This window comes from Lampetra planeri, chromosome 22, assembly GCF_965212315.1.
Source record: "Lampetra planeri chromosome 22, kcLamPlan1.2.h2, whole genome shotgun sequence".
NCBI lineage: Eukaryota > Metazoa > Chordata > Hyperoartia > Petromyzontiformes > Petromyzontidae > Lampetra > Lampetra planeri.
This window is the reverse complement of record NC_136128.1, coordinates 11,655,976-11,680,473: the sequence shown is the minus strand read 5'-3', so window position 1 is coordinate 11,680,473 and position 24,498 is coordinate 11,655,976. Positions and strand designations below refer to the sequence as shown.

The window sequence follows — 24,498 nt, the reverse complement described above, 5'->3', positions numbered from 1 at the left end:
AATGGCACTATCAATCTCTTAATAGATGATAGTGCAAATGGTTCCTTGACTTGAGCAAGCTTGTTATCAGAACTTGGGAAAAGACACGGTGATGATGGGAGGGAATTCCAAAGTGGAGCAGGGCAAGGAATGATGCAGAAAGAGAAGTGTGGTGATGTTCAGTATGGTGGTTGAACACAGTGTGGATGAGAGGAAACCGTGAACGAGGAAGGGAATCGGCAAGTGATTGAGTGAGTAAGTAGATGACCGAGCTAGTGAGTTGAGTGAGTGGGTAGGTGGATGGGTGAGTGGGTGTTTAGGTAAGTAGGTGAATGAGTGAGTAATTGAGTAATTAAGTGAGTGAGTGGGTGGATGGGTAAGTATGTGTGTGGGGAAGTGACTGAGTGGGTGGGTAGGTGGTTAGGTGAGTGAGTAGGGTGGGTATGTAGGAGAATGAGTAATTGAAGTTGGAGGCAGTCGCCCTCCAACAACAACGGAGGGCGGAGGAGCGATGCTCACAACAACGAGCGGAGCGCCGGGTGGCTAAACCACAGCAAGTTGGTACAGTAGGGGGCACAGGTGGTGCATCAGCCAGTCATCTCGGTCATCTCGGTCAGTCAACCCATGGCACCTGGGTCTGCCCCGTGACCTCCTGCCAGCGGGCGTTCGACACTTCACGTGGCCTCAAGGTGCACATGGCCTGGCACAAGCGTCGTGGTGACGTCACCGCCACTTAGTGGCGAATGGCGGTTGTTGTTGTGTGTGGGTGAGTGAGTGAGTGAGCGAGCGAGTGTCCCTCGCCGGTGCACGTGTGCCCACAGTGAAGGCGCTGGTCGTGTCGACTGGCGACAGCCTGGAAGTGACGCTGCCCAAGGACGAGGTGGAGCTCAACGCGGTGGCGAGCCCGGAGCCACCGGCAGGTGGGACTCGCGAGCGACGCCATGCACACGCACGCAGATACGCACGCACGCACATACACACACACACGTACACACACACGCACGCACACATATGAGCACGCGCATGCATGAACGTACACACGCATACAGACACATGTATACACGCACGCACACACGCATGCACACACACGCATTCATATTCATAACACAGTTGCTGAGCACAGGCCAAAAACGTCAAGCGGCCAGAAACAAACGACACAATCGAAGTTGTTAATTTGATGCGCGCTAACACTTTCCTTGAATTGAGCAAGGTTATTTGTTGTAAGAGCTTGGGGCAAAGAGACGATAATGACGACGATGATGGGAGGGAATCCAAAATGGAGCAGTGGGAGGGTAAAAGCAGAAAATCAAGTGCTGTGACCTGCAGTGTGGTGAGTGGGTGTGTTGCTGTGACCTGCAGTGTGGTGAGTGTGTGGGTGTGTTGCTGTGGTCTGCAATAGGGTGAGTGGGTGAGTGTGTTGTTGTGACCTGCAGTGTGGTGAGTGGGTGTGTTGTTGTGACCTGCAGTTTGGTGAGTGGGTGAGTGTGTTGTTGTGACCTGCAGTGTGGTGAGTGGGTGTGTTGCTGTGACCTGCAGTGTGGTGAGTGGGTGAGTGTGTTGTTGTGACCTGCAGTGTGGTAAGTGAGTGGATGTGTTGCTGTGGTCTGCAATAGGATGAGTGGGTGAGTGTGTTGTTGTGACCTGCATTGTGGTGAGTGGGTGTGTTGCTGTGACCTGCAGTGTGGTGAGTGGGTGTGTTGTTGTGACCTGCAGTGTGGTGAGTGGGTGAGTGTGTTGTTGTGACCTGCAGTGTGGTAAGTGAGTGGATGTGTTGCTGTGGTCTGCAATAGGATGAGTGGGTGAGTGTGTTGTTGTGACCTGCATTGTGGTGAGTGGGTGTGTTGCTGTGACCTGCAGTGTGGTGAGTGGGTGTGTTGCTGTGACCTGCAGTGTGGTGAGTGGGTGTGTTGTTGTGACCTGCAGTGTGGTGAGTGGGTGTGTTGTTGTGACCTGCAGTGTGGTGAGTGGGTGTGTTGCTGTGACCTGCATTGTGGTGAGTGGGTGTGTTGTTGTGACCTGCAGTGTGGTGAGTGGGTGTGTTGCAGTGGTCTGCAGTGTGGCGAGTGGCTGTGTTGCTGTGACGAGCGATCCCTCGTCAACACTGACGACACTGCTGTGCCTGCGACAATGCGACGTGGTGCAGGCGAGACCTACCAGTACGAGTGGATGCTCATCAGCCACCCAGAGGACTACCAGGGCGCCATCGAGGATAAGCACCCGCAAACCCTCAAGCTGTCCAAGGTAACGTATGTACTGTATATTGAACTTCTTCTGCAGCATACATAGCCAACCGTGCTCGCTGGAGGCGCAGGAAAACGATCAACAGCATGGTGGAGTGCTTTTGGAAATGTGTATTTGATGATAAAAATGAGCATAGCAATATGCCCTCACAAAATGAGATGGAAATGGAACTGCATTGCGGCACAATATAATTCACAGGTTTACGTGAGTATTGTTGGACAACTTACTGGTGAGCTGAAATAATTATTGCCGTGTTGCTAAACGCTCGTACACGTTGCTGTGTAGGGTGGTGGAGGGTCTTACGGCATACACTCAGACAGCTGGTTAGGTGGCCTATGCCAAAAATGTGTTGTGAATGTGAATGCATTCATTTAAGGAGCTTTTGAAGGGAACTGCGAACCGGCTGCCTGTGTTCCCGAGCGATCAACGCACGCTACAATGTGTGCCTCTGAGTGTGAGTTTTCACTTCTGATGAATGAAAGCACCCTTAATGGACTTACCCGGCAGCTTGTTTTCTGCTCCAATAGTCAGACAGGGCCTGCCTTGTGAATGTGGACTTTGCACCGCACACTCAGAGGTTGCCTTGCCCTGTGGAGAACAGCGTCACCTCTGGCTCATGCGAGCCGGAGACGCTTGTGATGTTAGTTTTTCCCATTACTCAGAGAAGAGTTTGTACTCAGAAGGGGCGGTGACACGGTGCTTGGCACACTGTGCTATGAACCTGTGACCTCGGTTTAATTTTCAGCCATGACCAACGTCAGAGACAAGTGATTACCAGCGCTGAGCCTCCCCTAAGCCCACTCAGCCTTAACTGAATAACTTGTGCAGCGTTTAACATCAGCATTCGGGAGACAAAGGCGGACGGACGTGATGTGGCCACACCACCCCTTGATGCGCCCTGACAGTTCTTATGAGGCACTCGCTTAGCAACGCTTGCCCCCACCAGTGCGTTAAGGACTACACGGGGGTACTTTTGACCCTTGTGTGCCCAGCTGTCTGCAGGGCTCTACATGTACAAGGTGGCGGTGATAGGGAAGAAGGCCTATGGAGAGGGCTTCATAAACGTGACGGTGAAGCCGGGTAAGCGCACGCAGCCCCGCCGTCGCGTGGCACGATTGCACCGAACGCGTTGTGGCGCTGACGATTACATTCACACCACGAGCCGGCGCTGACATAGCACCGCTGACGCTGCACAGGCAACGCCGCCAAGATTCTGGATTTGAATCCAGCAAGCTGCCTGTGATTAAACCACTGATTGGTGGTGGCGGCATTCCCCTCCGACAATAGAAGACTTGCTCTATTGGGCAACCGCGTGTATACAATTATATGCCATCCCCCTCCCACTTAACAACCATCGCTTTACTCCAACTATAACTCTGCTCCTCATTCCCAAATTCGTAGCAATGTAACTTTCCCGAGAGTGAAAACCAGAATGAGCACACTCGCTCAGACGCATCGCTGCTTCAGCATGGAATCATCTCCCGTATACACTAATATATGCCGCCAAACTCAGCTTAGGTAAATCTCTCAAACGCACTTGCACAACATCTTCAACTGTTACAGCACGGTCTCTATGGACTGATGGTGTGCACTGTTTATATTCAGGGTGTGTCGCTTAACAGTGTACCCAAGTAACGTTTGTTCAAAATAGTTGTGTACACTTGTAAAAGACACAACCTGTATTTGATATGCATTTCTCTGTTTGCCCGAGTGTGATATTCATATGCATAAATGCCTACTGTATAAGTTATAGATTTAACATGTTTGTATACGTCTCGTTATGTGTTTGTGATGTGTGAGTGAGTGAATGTGTGTGTGTGTGCATATGTGTGTGGTGTTTGCCACCCACTCCCTCGTGTGCCATGCCGGCTTTCATAGGTGCTCCCTAGCAGCACTTGCCCCAACAGTCGGGGATCTTTGTCGTTTTGTGTCTCTGCGCACGTGTGTATTTGCCTGGATACTCACAGTGAGACGCGTTAGTAATCGGTGACCCGAGTTCAAATTCCGCTCACGACCAACACCAGCGACGATTATCTGAACCGGTCCTGGGCCTCCCATGCGTCTCCTCGGCCTCAAATAAGTACCTGCTGTGGTTTGTAAAATTTGTCACTAAGGAGACATTCGGCCTGGCGTGGTGCTTGCCACCCACCCTCTGTGCCGTGCCGCCCTTCATAAGCGCTCTAACAGCACTTGCCCAAACAGTCTGTTAATGTTATATTGAGGATCTTTGTCTTGTGATGTTCACAGCCCCACGGGTTAACCAGCCCCCTGTCGCCATCGTGTCTCCGAAGAGCCAGGAGATCTCTCTGCCCACCTCCTCCACCTTCGTCGACGGCAAACGTGAGCTCACTTGGCCAACACGCTCCTTTTCCTGGGGGGGGGGGGGGTCCTGCGTTTGGGTGACGAGTGACTTTGAAGAGGATTTGGCTTATGGCAGGACGCTGGAGTTCATGGAGAGAAGAAGAAAAACACATGTAACTCAGGGGATAACACTCAAAGCTCCACACAGATGGATTTAATTGTTGTTGTGCTGGCTACCCCAGTTCATGTTCAAGAACTGTCAACTCTTGCTTGCTGCTCTGGTTGTATTTCTCCATGTCCTGTTCTGTTCATCTTCTAATAATAATTGACATAAGGCACAATTCATCCAGGTCGAATCTCGCTCCACCGCATTCTCCCATCTCTCGCTCGGTCTCCCTCTACTCCCTCTGCCCTGCAACCTTCACATCTCCATTGCCCCTCTGTGGATCTCCTAGTGAGTCTATGAGGCTCTTTGCAGTTTTGCGTGAGACTATGGGATTATTGTGAGTCTATAAGTCGCTGTACACATTTCATTAGTATTTGTTCTCCATAGCCCATCTAATTGCATCGTTCTTTTGTCTATATAAACATGTGTCCAAAGCACTTAGCCTTCACAAATAATATTAGTGACCGCCGATAAAGTTCTAATTTGGTCAAAGGCATCCAAATCGTCTTGTAGATGTTTACGAGTAATCACGGAGTGCAGGCTAAGGATTTGGAATGCATCTGAGAACGTCCACCGAGGAGATGGAGCGATGAGATAAAATCATGCACAGGTTCTGGATGGATTAGCGAGAGGTCTTGGCGGTTGATGTTGCCGACAATCAATGGATAACAATACGAGGATTTTGCGCCCCACCCTCGTCGTGCGTCGGTGCGTGCCGCCGGCGCTTGACGCCGCTGCTTGTCTCGTGCCGATCGTGCAGTGAGCCAGGATGACGATGGCATCGCGAGCTACCGCTGGGAGCAGATCCGTGGGCCCCTCCACGAGGAGAGGGTCACGAACCTGCCCATCCTGCACCTGTCCAGCCTGGTGGCCGGCAACTACACCTTCAGGTGAACAGAGTTATGTACGGTTTGTTTGGCTCAGCGAGGCGAGAGCTCGAAAGAGACCGTCGCAGTCGCGTTAGCGAGAGTGACCCGGGGTACGGGAAGGTCACGCAATGCATTCGTTTCTTGCTCTGGGTCTGGGAGTCGCGCAGGCTGCCCGATTCCATACGGGCATGTACGATCATTACTGGCGGCGGGGACATCGCCACCAGCAGCAGAGTCCTTATCAGAGTGAGCAGCAACAACAACATCATCAACAGCAGCAGAAAATATTAGCAGCCCCATCATCGTCAGCAGCATCAGTAGCAGTATCATTATCAGCAGTAGCATTATTAACAGCAGCAGTAGCAACGTCATCTGCAGAGGCCATCACCATCAGCTGCATGATCATCGTCTTTATCAGCAGCAGCAGTTGCATAATCAGTCGAAACAACAAGAGTGGAATTGGCAGCAGCTGCCATCTTCATCAGCAGTAGCAGACTTGATGATCGGAGCAACACAAACAATGGCCATCATCATCAATAATTTTTTCTCCGTAAAGAAATCCTCAGACTCATGCAGTACAGTCCAGCTTGCAGAGCCGAGATCGTATCCACAAAATATGCTCAAGAGCGCTACGGAGGTCTTCTGTGTTACAACTACTTTTGATGACGGCAACACCCGTGGACCTCTTACTTACGGAGGCCATGCGAACAGAACGGAAACCACCAACTTAACATCGTCCGGGAAAACCCACCAACTTGAGCGCTTGCGACCACGGCCAACTAGGTGCCGATGGTTTGGGGGACTGTGGCCCTCTCATCTAGGCTCACCGTGGTGGACACGGACGGAGTGAGCAACTGGACGACGGCCAACGTGACGGTGAACAAGGCGGTGGACTACCCCCCCGTGGCCAACGCGGGGCCCAACCAGGCGATCACGCTCCCGCGCAACTTCGTCACGCTCATCGGCAACCAGAGCTCCGACGACCACGGAATCGTGAGCTACGAGTGGACGCTCGGCTCCAACACCAAGGGCAAGGTCCTGGAGATGCAGGTGAGAGAGGTCGTGACCCAGGTTGAAGGAGATAACCGCTCTCTAGTACCCGATTGCCCGGGCTTCTGCTGGTTTGCCCAGGGGGCTCGTAATCACATCAGGTACTGGGGAGACAAAGGCGACTGAGTGGACTTTTAGTCAAACCACCCCTTCTTCTGACGTGTCGGTCTTCATAGGTGCATGCTAAACACACCCGCCCCAACAGTCTGTTAAGGTTATCCGGGGGTGTCTTTGTGTGTGTGTGTGCAGGGTGTGCGGACACCCTACCTACAGCTGTCGTCGATGCAGGAGGGCGACTATACCTTCCAGCTCACAGTCACCGACGCGGCCGAACAGCAAAGCACCGCAGAGGTCACCGTCGTCATTCAGCCTGGTGAGTTGCGCGGTCTTGCCCCAGCAGTGTGTTGAAGGCTACACGGGGGATCATTGTGTGAAGCTTTTAGTGTGTGGTTGCTTGTGTGTGTGTGTGTGAGGTGGCATGTGCATCCTAGATTTGAAGTTTTTGTGACTGCAAGGATCCATACTCTTTGGTTCTTTCGGTAAAGTCACGTAGGTGAAAATCTAAAATAAAATAAAATAAAAATGAAAATAACTCAATTAAATCACGACGTTTCGGAAGCAACACGAGCCTCGCTAACAGCACCTGCCCTAACAGTGTGTTACAGGGGATCTTTGTCTTTTGGTGGCATGTGTGTGTGTGCATGTCTGTGCCATGCAGTGGGAAGCTGGGGGCTAATTGTTGTTGCATAGCTACCTCACAACGAGTGTTTGGGAGTGGCTTGGTTTTAAGAGAGCTGATACTGGGATGCCTGGGAACTATTGTGTCTGTAAATCCGTAACGTGTTACAAAAACATTCTCTATCAAGCATAATGTACAGCTTGTCCAAACACCAATGCCCAGGTCTTTTTTTTTTAAACATTGGCAAATCAAGAATTTTTTATGTATTTTTATTTAAAAAATATGCGGAAAACAAGTACATTTGGCGCGCGTTCTAAAGAACGAGCGCCAATGCACGTCTGTGTGCACATCGGCGCGTACCCAACGGCACATTCCCTTCAAGCCGAAGCCCCGAACGAGAATGAGGCTCGGTTAACGGACTGGCTTCCTGGCTTGCTTTTTGTTTGCTATGCCATGCAGAGAACAACCGCCCCCCCGTGGCTGAGGCCGGGCCTGATAAGGAGCTGACCATCCCGGTGGACAGCACCAGCCTGGATGGCAGCAAGAGCACCGACGACCAGAGCATCGCATCCTACCACTGGGAGAAAATCAGGTGGGCAAAGCTGAGCAAGTTTGAGCCCGGTTAGTACTTGGATGGGCACACTGCCTTTGGAATATGAGGGAGTTGTATAGGATTTGGCTGAGAGGTGGGCAGGAGGGACCAGCGCAGCTAAATGGATTATTGTATATTCAGCGTTAAGATCAGTGGCAGTTATCTGAAGCAGTCTTTGGACTCGCTATAGGTCGACTCAAATTCGTCTTGAATGAGTTACCTGGTAAGGTGTGTGGTGGTCATGATTGACACACACGCGCAAGGGGCCATTACCCCTTTGTGTTAGAGTTTAAGTGTAAACTGTTTGGTGTAATAAACCATGTTGCCTCTACGAAGACTCCCTCTCCCTCCAAGAACATTACAGGTGTATCAAATAGCAGCACTGGGGAGGCAAAGTGGCCAGGCGTGATGCTGCCCACGCCACCCCATCGTGCGCTTATCAGAAGTCGTGGGTGCTGGCCAACAGCACTTACCCCAACAGTCTGTTAAACGCCACATGCGAGATCTTTGAGTGATTTATTTTAAACAGCATTGAATGTGGCCAAAGTATATATTTTTTATGTTTTGGGTATGTAAATATTATTGAATGTGGAAGAAAATATATTTGCCCGAACGGGGATTTGAACCCTGGGCCATTAGATAATATATATATATATTTTTAATTTTCTTGCTTTTCACACCTGATGATGATTGCTTGTGTTACAATCGAAACGTCGTGAGAATTTTATTTTTTACTTATTTTATTTTATTATTTCCCTTCTACGTGACTTTACCAAAAGAACCAAGAATATGAATACCTGCAGTGACGAAAGCTTTAAATCGAAATATTATACTGACCGAGCTATCCGGGCTTTCAGCGAGCGGGTGGAGCGGTGCCACAGTGGTTATGGCACCGCCCTGCAAACCCGGAACCCAGGCTCCCATTTAGGGTCATGGCTAACTCAGGTCGCGAGTTTGATCTGAACCAGGCCTGGGTCTCCTCCAGGCTGACTCAGCAGTAAACGAGCACCCGTGGAGACAAATGTGTCCCGGCGTGGTTCTGGCTGCGCCACCCGTCTCGTGCGCCCTTCATAGGTGCTCACTAACCAGCACTCACTCTGCAAGGACTACATGAGGGATCTTTGTGTGCGCGGCGAGCAGCGGGCCGCCCGGTGTGCGGCTGGATCACGGCGACGAGGCGGTGGCCACGGTGAGCGAGCTGCAGGTGGGCACCTACGTCTTCTCCCTGACGGTGCTCGACGCCAAGGGCCTGAGCAGCACCGCGTCCGTCACAGTCACCGTCAAAGAGGGTGAGGCCCGGCGCCAGCGCGGCCGTTTCACGACGCCCGTCCGCCCGGCGGTTCGACGGCAACACGAGCGGCCCACGAAACGAACGTCTCTCCGCGCAGAGGGCCGTAGGGTCACGGCCACGTGCAAGCGCGGACCCTGGAGAAGATGCGACGCTCGGAAGCGCTCCACAGATGTTCTGCGCTCTGCTTTGCGGCTGTAGATCTAGGGCAGAGGTCAGCAACCTGCGGCTCCAGAGCTGCACACGGCTCTTTCAAGGACCGCTTAGTGACGTTATTTATGAAGGACCACCGTCTTGTATTCGCCACATGAATTGCGGCTCCTGAAATATTGAGTTTTTTTACTGAATAAAAAATAAGGCTCTTCTTGTTAATTTGGTTGCCGACCCCTCTCCTAGAGCGACGCTGCTGCGTGGGTTTTTGCGGTTCTGCTTTGTAGATGTCCGACGTGTTTTCGGGTCGTACCGACTCTGCCGAGACCATCAACCGGCTTCAATCGAGAGCCCGGTTTCACCCCAGGTGACGTCTGAGTCACCAGCGGCGGATCTGTTTTGGAAGTAGCTACATCCCCCTCTCCTAGTCACCCGTCGACACTCGCGCATTTACCGCTGCCTCCGCGCTGGCGCTGTTTACCCCCATTGACGCTCGTGCCGTCGTTCCCCACTCCGGGCGCTGTTGCTGCTTGCGCCGCGCCACGCTCATGCTCGCGCCCCTCCCCGCTCACGCACGCAGAGAACAACAAACCCCCGCACGCCACGGCCGGCGGGAACAAGGTGCTGCTGCTGCCCGACGACACGGTCATGCTGGACGGGTCGCGCTCCTGGGACGACCAGGGCTCGCTGTCGTACGAGTGGACGCGCGACGGCAGCAGCCCCGCCGCCGGCGTGAGTGCTCCTTCGCGCCGGCGCCTCTCATTTGTATTGCTTTCCAACTGAGCTTAATTCTATAATTCTAAAGGTCTCTGTGTAAGTCTGTGGGTCTCTGAGTCTGTGGGTCTCTGTGTGAGTCTGGATCTATGATTCTGTGGGTCTCTGTGTGAGTGTGGGTCTCTGTTTAAGTCTGTGGGTCTCTTGTGTGAGACTGTGGGTCTCTGCGCGAGTCTGAGGGTCTCTATGTGAGAAAGCACTGATCATGAAGCTTACTGCCAGCACATTCCAGTTTTTCAGTCAGTTCACCTTGACCACAAGGTACCACCAGAGACTGGAAAACCCGAGGCGGACTTTGTAGCCTCCTCAATCTGGAGCCACGAACGGCTACTTATGATGATTTGGTATTGGTTCACACGTGTTTAGCTGCAAAAATTTTAATCATATTAATTTGGTGATTTTGGTATTTGTGCCACTCTTATAGGGCAAGACTATCACGAAGGAAGTTGCTATGTTTCACACAATCTGCAGTATTTGTACAGCAGGGGATGATGTTGATATGTGTAATCCCAATAGAGTGATTAGCGAGTAATTTTTAGAAATTGCCAAATTTGGAGCGTGGCACCAACTCGAATGGCCTACTCGTTTCAAATGACATCCGCAGTGCTTAGTACTTTCATGGTTAATAGGCACCACAGTAATAACCAGGGCGGCCTGCCAGATTCGAACCGCGGACATCTTCAACGAGCGGCGAACGCGCCACCGTCAGGCCACGCCCCCAAAGAGAGGACGCGACGGAGCAACGGACAGGTCGGGTGACTGCAGGGTGGCGTGCGCGCGTGCGATTGTCCCAGGTGGTTCTCAACGGCTCCGAGCACCACCCGGTACTGTGGCTCACGAACCTGGTGGAGGGAACGTACGTGTTCCGCCTCAAAGTGACCGACAACAAGGGCGAAAGCAGCCAGGACATGGCCACGGTGGAGGTGAAACCGGGTAGGCCGCTACCGCGCCCTCGTGCGTTCGCTTCACCCCCCTCCTCCCTCCCCCGCCGTTCCCCGTTCCGCATCGTGCTCGGTTGGGCACCCGCTCGCCGGCAGGCGGGGTTTCCCCCCTTGTCGATCTTCTATTGCTGCGGCGTATCCTCGCAATAACGTTAGCAAGGCAGTCGTCTGCCAGGAGGGGGCAATGAAAACGTATGTCCAACTTCTTTTGCACTTCACGTAGCCAACCGTACTAATCGGAGGTGCGAGGGAAGGACAATCCCACATTCCGGTACGCAACGGCATACTCGTGAGGGATCTTTACCATCCGCTGTGTTGCAGACGGCGCAGAGTATTTATGGTTAATACATTCGCAGTAATAACCAGGCTGGCCTGCCTGATTCGAACCATGAACCTCCGCAACAAGCTGCCAGCGCGCTACCGCTGGGCCGCGTCACCGCACCCGTTCCCACCCTCAGTCAACGCGCGTGTCTTTCTAAACAGCGTCTCGAGATGAGGTCTGCATTTAACCGCTTTGTTAAAACCAGGCTGCGTCGTACGGCAGCGAGCCCATTTTCTCCGCTGCACGAGAGAAATTTTGAAAGCAGAGAAGAGGAGAGAGAGGGAGAGTGAGAGCTGGGGTGGTGGCCCAGCCAGGGCTGCTCAATTAGAGGCTCATTCACTGCGCCTTTTCAACACAATTCTGTGAACTGCATCCCCACCCACCGTAAGCCCTCTTCAGCAAGGCCGCGCCACCCCGACCCCTCCCCCCCAACTATCCACCCCCCCACGCCGCATATGTCTTTTACGTTTGCACAATATGGGCATATGTCGGCTTCATGGTGAAATGTGCACGGGAGAGAAGGTTCATTATGTTAATATAAGTTTCATTTTCAATTTCACTCTCTTTGTTGCGCCATCTGTTTTGGTGCCAAATGGAGCGACAAGCCTTGGGCAGGGGAATGGCCCTGTTCATCTACGGTGCCGTTTGCGCCGTCCCACTGTTGATTCAGTGTGAGCGGAAACGCACTCCAAGAGTGTGGGCTTGTGTTACTCTGCATTGCGGTTTTGTGTACAGACGCACGCCTCGGATGATAACCCCCCCCCCCCGCCCGCTACCCCTTTGTCTTTTGGATGACAAAACCGTTGTCTGTTCTGCTTTGGAAATGAAATGTGGTTGATCTGTGCATTAATTCGCTGCGCTTTGGAGTATGCGAGTAACAATTTCCCCAACCCGGTGGTTCCATTAAGTTGTTGCACGATTCGGGGTCCACGATTCAATTCAAGAATCAAATACTTTTATATTTATTTTTTGACTTGTTTTTACGGTTTAATTGTATTGCTTTTTTTTGTCTTGAATGTAGAGTTTTTGTACATTCTCATTACCCGAAATTATAATTTCCGTATCATGTCCAGGGATCATTAATAAGTGACCCTCGCTCGCACAATTCCACACACGGATCGCGAGCGTAAACAATTGATTTAAGTCGACGAATCACTGCTATCGAGCGCTGCTTAATTTCCTGCCAAATATTTTCCATTCGTAGCCACAGCCATAGCGGGGAGATATCCTATATCCGTGTGCCGGGCGCAGAAATATTTTGCGAATCCCCGAGCCATACAGACCCGGCCGATATTGAGCCCCGCCTCTGCAACCTTGCATCTCATTTTCCTGAATAGAGCCAAGCGGCAGCATCGACACCACAGCTGCTGCCGCTAAGTGCGCGTCACCATGGACGCGTCATTTACTGCTTGGCCGCCCGTTGCTCGCGTGCGCAGCCGCACACCCAGTCCATAGCTCCTGCGCAGCGCGTGATTTTTTCCGGTGAGAGACCGACAGACACGGACGCTTGCCGTCATCGAGAGTTGTGATCGCCCCATTTCGGGACATCGGGAGCGCTCCTCGGTCGCAGGGCCGCCATCGTCGCACCTCCGATTAGCGCGGTTGGCTGCGTACGGTGCCGAAAGAAGTTCAACATACACACGTCGGCGGGGGTGTGATGGCGAGTGTGCTCCTCGGCAACATTTGCGCGCGTTAGGTCACGCCGGAGCGGTTTGTGTTGCGTGAGCCGACCTGACGGGCGGCCGGACAAACTAACTTGCCGCCACCCACCCGCCACTGCCCGCAGACCCCAAGAGCTCGCAGCTGGTGGAGCTGGTGTTGGACGTGCCAGTGAGCCAGCTGCAGCAGCAGCAGAAGGAGCTGCTGATCCGCCAGCTGTCGGTGCTGCTCAGCGTCCTTGACTCGGACATCCACGTGCAGAGGCTGCAGGCCTACACGCAGAGCAGGTGCGTGGGCTCTGCTGGTGGTGGCGGTTGTGCCGTTGGGTATGGTGGTGGGGATGGCGGTGAGGTTTAGATGTCTGGGGTGAACCCCTGACTCGGATCTGAACTGGAACCTTCCAATTGTGGGTCATGTGCTTTGACCGTGGCACCTTTCGGCTGTGTAAAGAGAAATGAATTGGCAGCGTGTGTGCAGATCCTACAAGAGTAACGCAATGCAACCTCATATCAGGGATACAGTGGGCATACTAGTTTACTTCAAATTTTTTATAGAGGCAATCGGTTATATGCAGAGGAGAAGCGGCAGGTATGGAGGTTGGACTTGAACAGTGGCACGAAGTCGACAGCACGGATGGTTGAGGGAAGAGCGCTCCAGACCATGGGGAGAGCAGTGTGAGCGACCTGCCACTGAGCGAAGGTTGACGGGGGGCTTCGATAGAATCCCTTGATTTATAGAAAGGGGCGCTTGCACGCCTGAACATGTAAAAAATTTCCTGACGCTAATATATATTTATTTTTTGCTGAGTTTTTCTTGATGGCCGGGTTTTAGAATCGCTAACAGCGAGGCCTTTGATGTGTTCATTGAGGCAGCAGCAGCAGCGTACTTCACATTAATCCGTTCATCACAGTCAGTGGAGAAGGCCACAGGAGTGCAGGTGCACGCGCGTATCCAATTATCGCGGCGCCGGCAGCCCGATGCAAGCGGCGTCGCTGATGGAGCGCACCTCCCGCTCGCCGCGCCGGCGCAGCGCGAAAGACCCGGGCCGGATCCCCGTTCCTTATGAACCGTCTCGTTAACTGCAATCGCCGCGATAACCGCGAGAGCTCGGCGTCGTAGCTATCGCTGCGTGGGCTATGGAGGGGGGAGGGGGGGGAATCGTATTCCTTATTCCAGGGCACATGTCAACCGCGCTATGCTACTGGTGAGAGGCAGTCCATTTATTGAGCCTTTCAAATGTGCGGTTGCAGGTAAGTGTGTGTACATCTCACCGAGGTCATTTAATTAGGCCTTGTGTTTCGCTGACTTGAGTCGGATTTTGGTTATTATCTGTCTACTGCTGGATGAAAGCCTCCCCACGGTGTCGCCAAGCTTCACGGTTCAGTGCTGCTGAACTGATCTCAGCGCGACATCTCCACGGCGGTTGTCCCCTCGGATGCGCTACGGTGACGCGATTTTAACAGAGGTTGTGGGTTTGATCCCGACCCTGACGCCTGTATATTTGGAGCTTGCGTGTCTCTCTCCCTGTGGGCGCATGGATTTTTCTCCGGTTCCTCCCTGTTTTCCCTCAACATTTAAAAAAAAGCGTTTAGAGTATATGGCTGCTGTAAATCTCCACGTGATAAGCCACTTCGTTGAGCTATCATTTGTGGCCCGGTCGTTTCTGAAAGAGAGCTACATAGCTCAGTGGGGCCTTACTGGTAAAATTAAATTCCGTGGTCGAGCCGTGCCTTTGCCGGCGGTCTCCGCCCGAGCGCATGTCCTCTTCACGCGGCCCGTGTCCCTCCTTGCGCAGCACCCAGCTGGTGTTCTACGTGCTCACGGAACAGCCCAACATGATCTACAAGGGCGTGGACGTGGCCCGCATGCTGCGGCGACTCCTGCAGAGGGAGAAGACCAACCTGCTGGCGTTCCGGACACTGCGTGTGGACACCTTCGGTGAGCACCGCCCATCGCCCCCATCTCGCACACAAGCGTCGTAGTGACAGATGACGTGCCTAGCTAAGAGAGAGGCTACTTTACTCATACACGAATCGTGCTAAAACGCGTACGGATTTAGAGATTGCTTGACAGGATGTCGTGGGTTCAATCCTGACCCTGATGCCTGCTGTATATTTGGAGTTTGCGTGTCTCTCTCCCTGTGGTCGCGTGAATCAACGTCACACGTTTAGACTATTTGGTTGCTATACATTTCCACGTGATAAGTCACCTCCGATCAACACGGTTGGCTATGTACAGTGCTAAAGAAGTTCAAGTTACAGCCCTTTTTCAATCTTATGCTGGACAAAGGCCTACTTCCCCAAGCTGTGTCGGTGAAAGGGGTTGTTTGACCGTTCTTCACCGTGGTGGTCACTGGCGGGTTTGTGAAGGGTCATAACCCAGGATTTGTCAAGATATCTCGCTCGCCACGGACGATGGCCATGGCCTGGCATATGCGGCAGATACCAGGCAATGCATGCAAGTGTTCAGATTTGTCCATAAGAGGTTTTTTGGGTTGATCGAGTAAATATATAAATGTGTCGTTAAACCCGCCACCACCCGACACAGCCAATTGGTAAGATTTGTTACGTAAACAGAACGTGCCAATTCGTCACTAGTACAGCACACCAGTGTGTTGGAGAGCAAAGGCACAACATTTACAATCTGAATACGACGTTTCGCCAGTAATTACAACTATCTTCATCAGGCAACAGCCAGATTTGTGGTTTTGCTCTCCAACACACCGGTGTGTTGTACTAGTGTAGTGAGAGAGCGCCATCTAGTGGGCGACAAGGGGTAACTGCACGGCCACTATCGGGTAACCGGTATCCAATCCTAAGCGGGGATATATCTGGGCTAAAGGTAACGGGCGGAGTCAGTGAGAAAACAATCTAGAAAAGGCTACGTGGGTGATCTTCACCTCTGTGCGCGTGCATGCTCGCGGCTTGCGAGCGAGCAGTGTGCCAGCTGGCGTGTTCGGGCCACGGCCGCTGTGACTCGTTCACCAAGCGCTGTACGTGCTTCCCGTTCTGGATGGAGAACGTCATCCGCACGCAGCTGGGCGACGGCGAGAGTAACTGCGGTAAGGCTTCGGTGACGTGTAGCCTTCGGGCGTGCTAGGCGGGCGGTGCAGCGGATCTGCGTTCTGCGCTACGAAGCCGGTCGCCCGAGTTCGGCTCCCGGCGACGACTAACGTCGGTGGCGCTTATCTGAACTAGCAGACTGATGCCCACTCGCAGGCCGGTGCTACGTAGGCCTTGTGCTGTGCAGGGACAGCTACCACTGGGGGTCCCCTCAGCTAAACTGCAATGGGCCATCGGAACGTTGGCGATCATATGCGAGGCGCTTCAAGTTGTTGAGCCATGTAAATTCCCTTATTCTAAACTGCTCCTGGGCCTTTACTGGGATGACTCAGCCCTACATGGGTAGCTGGTGATGTGTGTAAACATCAACACTGGGGTGAATAGGCGGCCGGATGTGGTTCTGGCTATAGCACTCCCTCGTGAGCCACATAGACCTAACTAGGTGCTTGCTAAGAGAACTTGCTTTGATCGTTTGTGGGCTATACATGGTGGGATCTTCGTGTTGCATGTTGGTCTACAAAGCAGTGATGTCGTGGCTCGCGCGCTGTGCTACAAATCCACTGCAGCTGGTTTCTGGATACAGATAATGTCGGTGGTAGTTGTGCGAGAATCAGACCTGGGCCTTTGTTAGTCAGAATCGTTGTGCAACTGGGGAGACGAAGGTGGCTGAGCGTGGCGTTGGTGCCTTGACCCCTTCACACACCGTGCCGGCCTTCGTAGGCTCCTCGCCCAACAGCGCTTGCCCCGACAGCCTTGTTACACGGTGCACGTGGGGGGCGTTGGCGGATCTTTCATGTTCGTCCTCGTGTCTCCCAGACTGGAGCGTGCTCTACGTGACGCTCACCACGTTCGCGGTGGCGGTGACCGTGGGGCTGCTGGCGTGGCTCACCGTGTGCTGGTGCCGGAGGTACGTGCGTCCGCTCGACCCCTTCTCGTCTGCCGCCACCATCAACGCTGCCACCGACATCACCAATAGCACCACCACTACCATCACCACTGCCGCCACCACCACCACCGTCACCACCGCCACCACTCACGCCAAAACCAGCATCACCACCATCACCGCCGTTGCTACCGTCGCTGCTGTCTTGGCCGCGGGAGGGGGCGCGGTGCCTGACGCTGCCGTGTGGGTTTTCGCTCTTAGGGCACGGTCGAAGGATCGCCGGAAGCCACGCTACAGCATGCTCAACAACATGGACGACCACGAGATGGAGATGAAGCCCAGCCACAGGGGTGGGTGCTCCCGCAGTCGCACCGCGGGTAAACAAAATATAAATAACTTACTCTAAAAATTGTTCGGCGTCGGCCTGAAAGCCTGTCACGTGCGGGGGGCCTGGTCCGCAGTTGACGGGCGGGGTAACGGTAAAGGTGCAGCCCTGCAATGGCTCGCTCACGCCACTGCTGGCGGAAGGGACTCCAACGAGGGGGAGCTCTGTAGAGATCCAGCCTCTCTCCCAGGGTTGCTCTCCGACTCAAGGCAGTGCACTGCTCGCTGCGATAGTTTCCAATGTAAATGTCTTCTTACGAGTTGATGCCAACGGCACAATCGGAACATAACTGGGTGGAACACAGGACAGCACGAATGTGATCATATAGGAGATGAGAACTAACGTGTTCATTGAATTGACCAGAGTTACTCGGGAAAAGTCGAGCAGTGCGAGGAAAAAAGATAAATCTTGGTGGTTGAACACAATGCGTCCGTTCGGTGAGACGTGCGCAACCAATAAATTGTATTTATGATAATCATTATCATTAACGCAGCCTGAATGAGAGGAACCAACCGGTCGTTGTGGTCGAATGAGCCTCGCGATAACGATGGCCGCCGTTGGTGGTCGTGCCAAAGGAGTCACGGACTGCATTCCAGCAGGTCAGCCAGCAGAGGGTGCCATCGAGGTCTTGGCGTGCCACGGCGCCTCAACCGGCGAGGTTTTGTCCAGGAGAGAGGCGGGCGGGCGGGGGAGCCTGTGAGAAGGCTAACAATGCCAGAGTGAGCACCGGAGCAGCCGAGGCCCTCTCCCTGACACGCCCGGACTCGCCGTTCAGCGTCCAGGCTCGGCGAGCACCGTCCTGGGGCGTTTGAGACGCGTTGACAGAGGTGGTCCGCGTTGAGTAATGAACGGGGGGTGGGGGGTCACTGCAATAACGCGGCGTGTAATCATTCACCAACCCCCCACCAACCCTCACAAGTCGAGGAGTTTTAACGACTGGGGATCGTCATTCCACGACCCGTGAGTCAAAACGTGCGAGTGGGAATCAATGATTTGCTCTCGGCCGGTGTCGTAATTGTCTCGCAAGAAGCGACGCTTGAATCGCGATGGCGGGTCGTGATGATTCGAAGCATTCTGCGTCGGACGATTTAATGACGATTTTTATTTTTGGTGGGTAACTTCCAAACCCAATGTTGCTGTCGTGAAACTGCAACCATTTGTGCTTGCGTGTGTGTGCGCGCGTCCGCTCTGTGTTGTGTGTTGCAGGCTGGTCTAGAGAACGCGAGGATAGCGACACGGATTATTGAGCAATAGCCAGGGCTGTCATCACAACAAGGCAGAGAGGAGTTAACATTCGCGCGACATTATTTGAATTCAAGACGTACTTTTTGAAGAGCACAGTGTTTTCAAGTTAAATGTTCTATAATTGTATTTCGAGTCAGAGAGGGATGCGGGGGCAAGTGGTGGCGCCATGGTTTGCGCACTGCACTGGGAACCCCATAACCAACCTGAGTTCGATTCCCGGCCACGGCTAACATCAGTGGCGAGTGATATCGTCTTGAACCGGTCCTTGGTGCCCATACAAGCACCATCCACGCACAGTCAAGCTGCTACGTGGTGGACAGCAGAGGCAGTGCAGCAACATCTATTGTTGAACTGTAATTCTGTGCACCCACATCTACGCCCCCTGCATTCACCCAACGAGTGTGGTGAAATGTCAAAATAGCCGCCACGACCATGGATGGTGCTCATCCGGCAGTGGTTTAACGGAAGGGCTGTACATGTCCATGAGAACTCATTGAGACCAAGACCCAGCTATTTCTCAAGGGGAGGCCCGGGTCTAACAAAGTGGCGCAGTAAACACGCGATGAGAAGTCAGAGACAGTAGAACGTGGCTGGTGCAGTGGGGGCAACGCAGTCGTGTGACGCCCGTGTCTCTCTGACCCACGCGTTTCTTTGACCCCCGCGCGTCTCTCTGACCCCCGCGCGTCTCCCCCGGGCGCCGCCGGCACAGGCATCAGGAAGAAGCGGCCCCAGCAGAGCACCAGCATCATGGTGTCCGACTCGGACCTCGACTCGGACCAGGAGACGGTCTTCTCGCGCAACGGCAACGAGAAGCAGCGCCTCTTCGCCGGCCACAACGGCGCCCTTCGCAACGGCAGCGTCGCGTCTAAACCCAGCATCTGACGAGAGCGCCGCACAACGGAGACGAACGACCCATACCGCCGCCGACGGCGCCGCCGCCGCCCCCCGTCCCGGCTGCCTCCTCTCTCCGCATTCGGGTTCCCAGCTCCCGGCCTCTCTCTCCTTTTCCCCCGTAGTAGATTTGTCCCTCGCTAAGACGCAGCGGTCGCACCGTGCCAGCCAGACGAACAACGCACAGCTGCAATGTTTTCCTGCCGAAGCTGCTGCTGCTGATGCTGCTGTCACGACCGTCGCCGCCGAACTGACTCTGACTCTCGAGTGGAAGGAGCGGGGGGTGGGGGGGGTGCGACGGCGCTGCCTGTGAACGCTTGGAGAAAAAAACTTACAAAAAGCGGTGCAGAGCAACCCTCGGGATTTCTCTGCTGGTTGAACCTTCTGAACCCAGGGGAGAATGTGGAAGTCTTGCCGCTGCTGCTGCTGCTGCTGCTCCTGTTGCCGAACCGACTTGAGCCTCGGTTTGTGGCATTGCTTGAACGTTCAAACAAATGCAATCTACGGGAAGGAGAAAAAAGAAGAAAAGGCAACGCGGTGCGAAGCGACGGCACGAAGTCTGGGAGTGCGCGCCTTCGCCGATGGCCCGTCCCGTCGTAACGGGAGAGAGGGGACTGTCGTCGAGAAAGCGGCTCGCTCCCGGGGACCGGGCGCATCGGAGGGCCCCCCCCCCCCGCGGACATCGCTTCTCGGGGAGCGGATTGCGTTTCGCGGCCCGTTGACGTGTCGCGCAGTGTCCGGTGTTGACGCGCTCGCCGAGAAGGGGAGACTGGAAATACGGAATACTGTACCACGCACCGGTGCATTAACCGAAACGCGACACCGCCACTGAAGCAGTGCATTGTTGACCGTGTGTCACGTGCCGGTGCATTACGGTCCCACTGAAAGCCGGAGGCGCTGCCGGCGCCGAGCCCCCACCCTTCCCCCCCCCCGGCACTCCGACATGTACGGAGAAGGAGGGGGGGGGGGTTGTCTGGCTTGTGAGCAACGCGGGAGCGGTAGGGGTGAGGGGTCACTTTATAGCGGCGTTTTCCCAGACGCCGCGGACCGCCACGTCACGGTCGTCGCGCTCTTCCGCTTCAACGACAAATTGTCGTTGCGCGCCGCACGCCCTCGCACACCCGACGACGCCGCCGCTTTGCGATCGCGACTCGGCTCGGATCGCCCTTCTCTGCGTGTGCCGTGTGACCTTGCTTAGCGAGATGTACGCGTGTTGAACTTCTTTCGCGCACCGTACGTAGCCAACCGTGCTAGTCGGAGGTGCGGGGGAAGAACAACAAACTAAATCAGGCGCTCGCGTTGCCCAATAACTCAATTTGTACTTGAAAGGAGGTAAATGGGAGAAAGTGGAAAAACTGACCTGGGATTGGGGGTCACGAAGATATGGGAAAATCCTCCTCCGTCAAGACACCGTGCAGCATGTGCGTGCCGCGTGACGCTTCTGCAGTACGGTCGGGTTGTCTGTTTCGAATTAGCCGGTCGTGTTTGTTGAGTCGCCCGCGCGTGGGCGAGCCGGCTGGCCAAAGCACATGGGCCGCGTCAAGCTCCCGACGAGGGGAGTTGCTTTTAACTGCAGGGGGGCCGAAATGTTTACCTGATTTGTTTACGGGAGTGGTGGGGGAAGCTACGGCCCCCCGCAACTTGGCCTTCACACGGCCCGCGGCCGCCACGTGAGGCCCCCCGCTTCGAAACATCGGCCAACACAACATTTATCCCTCGCTGCAAGCCGCACGAGGGGAGGGGGAATATTTTCTTCACCTGACGGTTTCTAATTTTAGCGCCGCGCTCAGTCACTTCAATTGCCACAAGGGCCTCTCTCGCGGGTGGCGGAAGCGGCCGAGGCGCGTGTTTGTGAACGAGTGAGTGGCTGTGCGCGCGAGGTAATTGAGGCTGCCCACCCGCCGGTTTACGGCAACAAAGAGTCGTCTCGCGCTCGCAGTGGGACGACGAGCGCAGGGCGCGGGCGGTCGCGAAGCTGCCGGTCGTGCGGACGTTGGGACTACATTGCGACCTGTTGCCCCTCCAACCGGGTCCGCAAACCGGGGACTTGAACCTCGGCCGTCGTCACGGCGGAGCCTGCGTTTGCCAAAACGTAGAACTCGCACCCCCGACTCGCGACGCCACCCGTAGCCAATCCAGCGGAAAAGCTTGACTCCATATCTGTGACCGCTAATGACAATCGGATGGGACCGACGGCTAGGGCGGGGGATGGGGGCATGGGATGGGGGACGCCTGCGCGAATTAAATGGGCGATTCACTGGCGTGGGTCTGGACGCCGGCTCGAGGGGAAGCCGTGGCGTGGGCAGCGCGGCTGGGCACTGGCGATGCTGGAGCTCGGCCGACGGCCGCTTGCGCCGCCGCGTCTCATTATTTGTGGCGAGCTGCGGTGTAATGGTCAGCACACTGGACTTGCGATGCAGAGGTCGCCGGTTCTGTTCGACCTCCTAGTGGGGAGGTTGAAATAATTGGACACGTTTCTTAAACCGTCCCACCCATGAGTGTAAGCGGTGAACACCACGGTCGATCGGCAGGTAAAGTCTGGGTACTCTTTTCCCCGAGACGTTTGGCCAGCGTGGAAGAGTTGGCCAAAAAGATACCTTCTAGATGGGGCTGTCTACAGCTCCCTCGAGTGAACGCTGTTCTGCCAGCAGTGGCGTAAACAAACAACTGCAGGGCTGCACCTTTACCCTGTGATCAGGTGTCACGGAATATGATTTTTTTTTCCAAGGGGCATGCCCAGCCACCTGTACCACACCCAGTCACCTGGTCTCCAGAAGGAAGGGTATAGCTGAATAACGCCACGGGTGTTCGCAATGCAATGTTGGGTGGCCGCGCGGGTCCGAGTGTGTTCGCCACTGAGCCACTTTGAATCGAGGCGAAGGTTCGATTCCTGCGGCTGCTGCTGCTGCTGCTGCCACCCGGTTGTCTCGCGTGCGCCGTCCGCTGCGCGGAGGACGTTATCGAGACTGCTACGTCGTTCGCACGAGCAGCCCCGCCGTGTGCCCGAGTCCCAAACGGGCACCCGTAATGTGAACACGACTCGCGCCTAAAAATGTTGGTGCGAACAAAGCTGGCGTAACTGTCCCCGCTAAGTGGAATTGTCCAGGTCTCCCTCTCACAGATGTGATCATTCAACTCGCTGGAATCTCACCTCATTAAATTAAGCCCAATGAGCTGAATGAAAATCGCATCACTGTTAAATAATGCAAGGCTAAATGTTTTTCTCCTTTACCCTGCCACGATGCCCGACGTTTCGCAGCTCCTGCTGGGAGCTTCTTGAGCCACTGAATATTCGAGTATCGTGCCGAACTACACGTGGTAGCAAACCTGAAGGCGCATCGGAGGGGAAGTCGCGTCTTTCCCTTGGGAGCGCCAGGCAGTGAGCTGGAAGTGATCAGCGGGCCACTTGAGCATTACGTTTTGGGCAATTGTTTTCTGGCTCGCTGGTACTCGACTAGACTAGGTGGCACGTGAGTTGTAGAAGCAGTCGAGGCGAGAGGGGGGGTATACTGGATGCGGTGTGCCGGGAGTGGAAATTTTTTCTGGGTCGCCGGCACACCGGACCGGCCCGGTTGAAATGAAGCCTCCCACGTGACGCAATGTCGGCCCAACGATTGTGTCCGTGCTCGTTAATTCGAACCATCGGCTCGGGCCACAGCTACCTGTGCCGGCACTACTTTCCATTAAACTGGAATTGTTAATATTATTTTGCGGTCGTAAGGTTAAACCACTCTCTGGAGGGATTTGTTTTATTCCTGATGTGTAGTATATATGTGTGTGTGTCCATACACGACGCGCACTACTGTGAAAGAACGCTCGCACATCTTTACATTGCTTCTCAGTTTTGCGTTGAGTTTGCTCAAAAGGTCATGAGGGTCGCCACGTGCAATCGCAAACTCTCGCAACAGACGCCACATTCGGAAATGCTCTTCGCCTGCTTTGCATCACGCTTGCGCGGCTGTAGGCTTAGAGAAACCTCTGGTCCCCGCTCCGTCTGCGGCTCGTGCCGTCCGGCACGATGTCCGACGTTCTCGTGCGGCGCGCTCAGAGCTCCCGCGCGAACGGAGCACGTGGGACATCTTGCCGAAGGAGGCGCGGCACGACCCCCAAACTCGTGTCGGAGAGCTTTGAAGAGAACTCCGCTTGTCCACGCGCAAATATATATTTGGGATATTTTTGCCACGCTGGAGTAGAATCCCCGTGACATCTCCGCGGCCGTCTCCCCAAGCTTGTAACGGCTCCCACATCGCGTCGGGCCTTGATTTTTGTTATCAATTTCATTTTGATGCCAAGAATTGTTATTTTCTTTTGTCAATAATTGACAGCAATTCCCGCTCTGCCATGGCTTCTCCTCCGCGTAAAACTCCCGTTGTCCGTAGATGGAAATTGCTTTTGGGGTCTGGTGCAATTCCTGCGCATCATTCAAGCCCGGTATTGTTTCCCCGGCTACAATTTTGTCCTTTCTCGGAGGGATTATTTATTCTAATGCCTTGTGGCTGTGTCTGGAAACAAATGAATGTAAAGTAAAAATGAAACAATGAATACAAATTGCACCCACTTTGCAAAAAAGCCTCGGTGGGTGTGCGTCTTGTCCCTCTCAGAAGCTGTGTGTTGGTGTCGTTGTTTTGTTTCTTGTCACTGCTGCTGAGCGTGGGGCCTGAGGCCCAAAACGTCAAGAGAGGCCAGTAACAAACAGCACTGTCAAAGCTTCAATAGCTATACAACTATTTTATTTTACCAGGTAAGGCCCACTTTTTCAGAAGCGACCTCGCTATCACAAATGATACAGCTACATCACAAATGATAACTCAACGTATTGGCTTATGTGGAACTGTATAGCAGCCAAGTACTCTGAACGCATGACGATTCTAAATGTGGAGAGAAAAACCGGAGAACCCGGAGAAAATTCCACGCAACCACGGGGAGAGAGACGCAAACTCCAAATATACAGCAGCAGACGTCAGGGTCGAGATCGAATCCACGACCTCCTGTCTACCAAGCGAGGGAGATAACATCTCCTA

At 54.1% G+C, this 24,498-nt stretch overlaps 1 protein-coding gene across 4 annotated transcripts in view; it reads left to right on the top strand.

The window, feature by feature from the left end:
* The window catches only part of LOC144725036 (dyslexia-associated protein KIAA0319-like protein), a 39,341-nt gene extending 15,261 nt beyond the window's left edge, over nt 1-24,080 (top strand). Inside the window, exons 6-22 of one of the 4 annotated variants that reach the window (XM_078604473.1) lie at nt 801-899; nt 2,123-2,220; nt 3,213-3,300; nt 4,468-4,560; nt 5,448-5,577; nt 6,378-6,606; nt 6,856-6,979; nt 7,745-7,877; nt 9,018-9,166; nt 9,896-10,047; nt 10,884-11,022; nt 13,139-13,298; nt 14,807-14,949; nt 15,950-16,072; nt 16,890-16,980; nt 17,218-17,306; nt 19,296-24,080. In XM_078604473.1, the coding sequence (XP_078460599.1) occupies nt 801-899; nt 2,123-2,220; nt 3,213-3,300; nt 4,468-4,560; nt 5,448-5,577; nt 6,378-6,606; nt 6,856-6,979; nt 7,745-7,877; nt 9,018-9,166; nt 9,896-10,047; nt 10,884-11,022; nt 13,139-13,298; nt 14,807-14,949; nt 15,950-16,072; nt 16,890-16,980; nt 17,218-17,306; nt 19,296-19,468 (2,213 nt within the window). In that variant the 3' untranslated portion in view covers nt 19,469-24,080. Of the gene's footprint in view, nt 1-800; nt 900-2,122; nt 2,221-3,212; nt 3,301-4,467; nt 4,561-5,447; nt 5,578-6,377; nt 6,607-6,855; nt 6,980-7,744; nt 7,878-9,017; nt 9,167-9,895; nt 10,048-10,883; nt 11,023-13,138; nt 13,299-14,806; nt 14,950-15,949; nt 16,073-16,889; nt 16,981-17,217; nt 17,334-18,547 lie in introns of all 4 variants that reach the window. The other 3 variants (XM_078604476.1, XM_078604472.1, XM_078604475.1) reach the window with 3 other exon arrangements.
* The last annotated feature ends 418 nt before the right edge of the window (nt 24,081-24,498 follow it).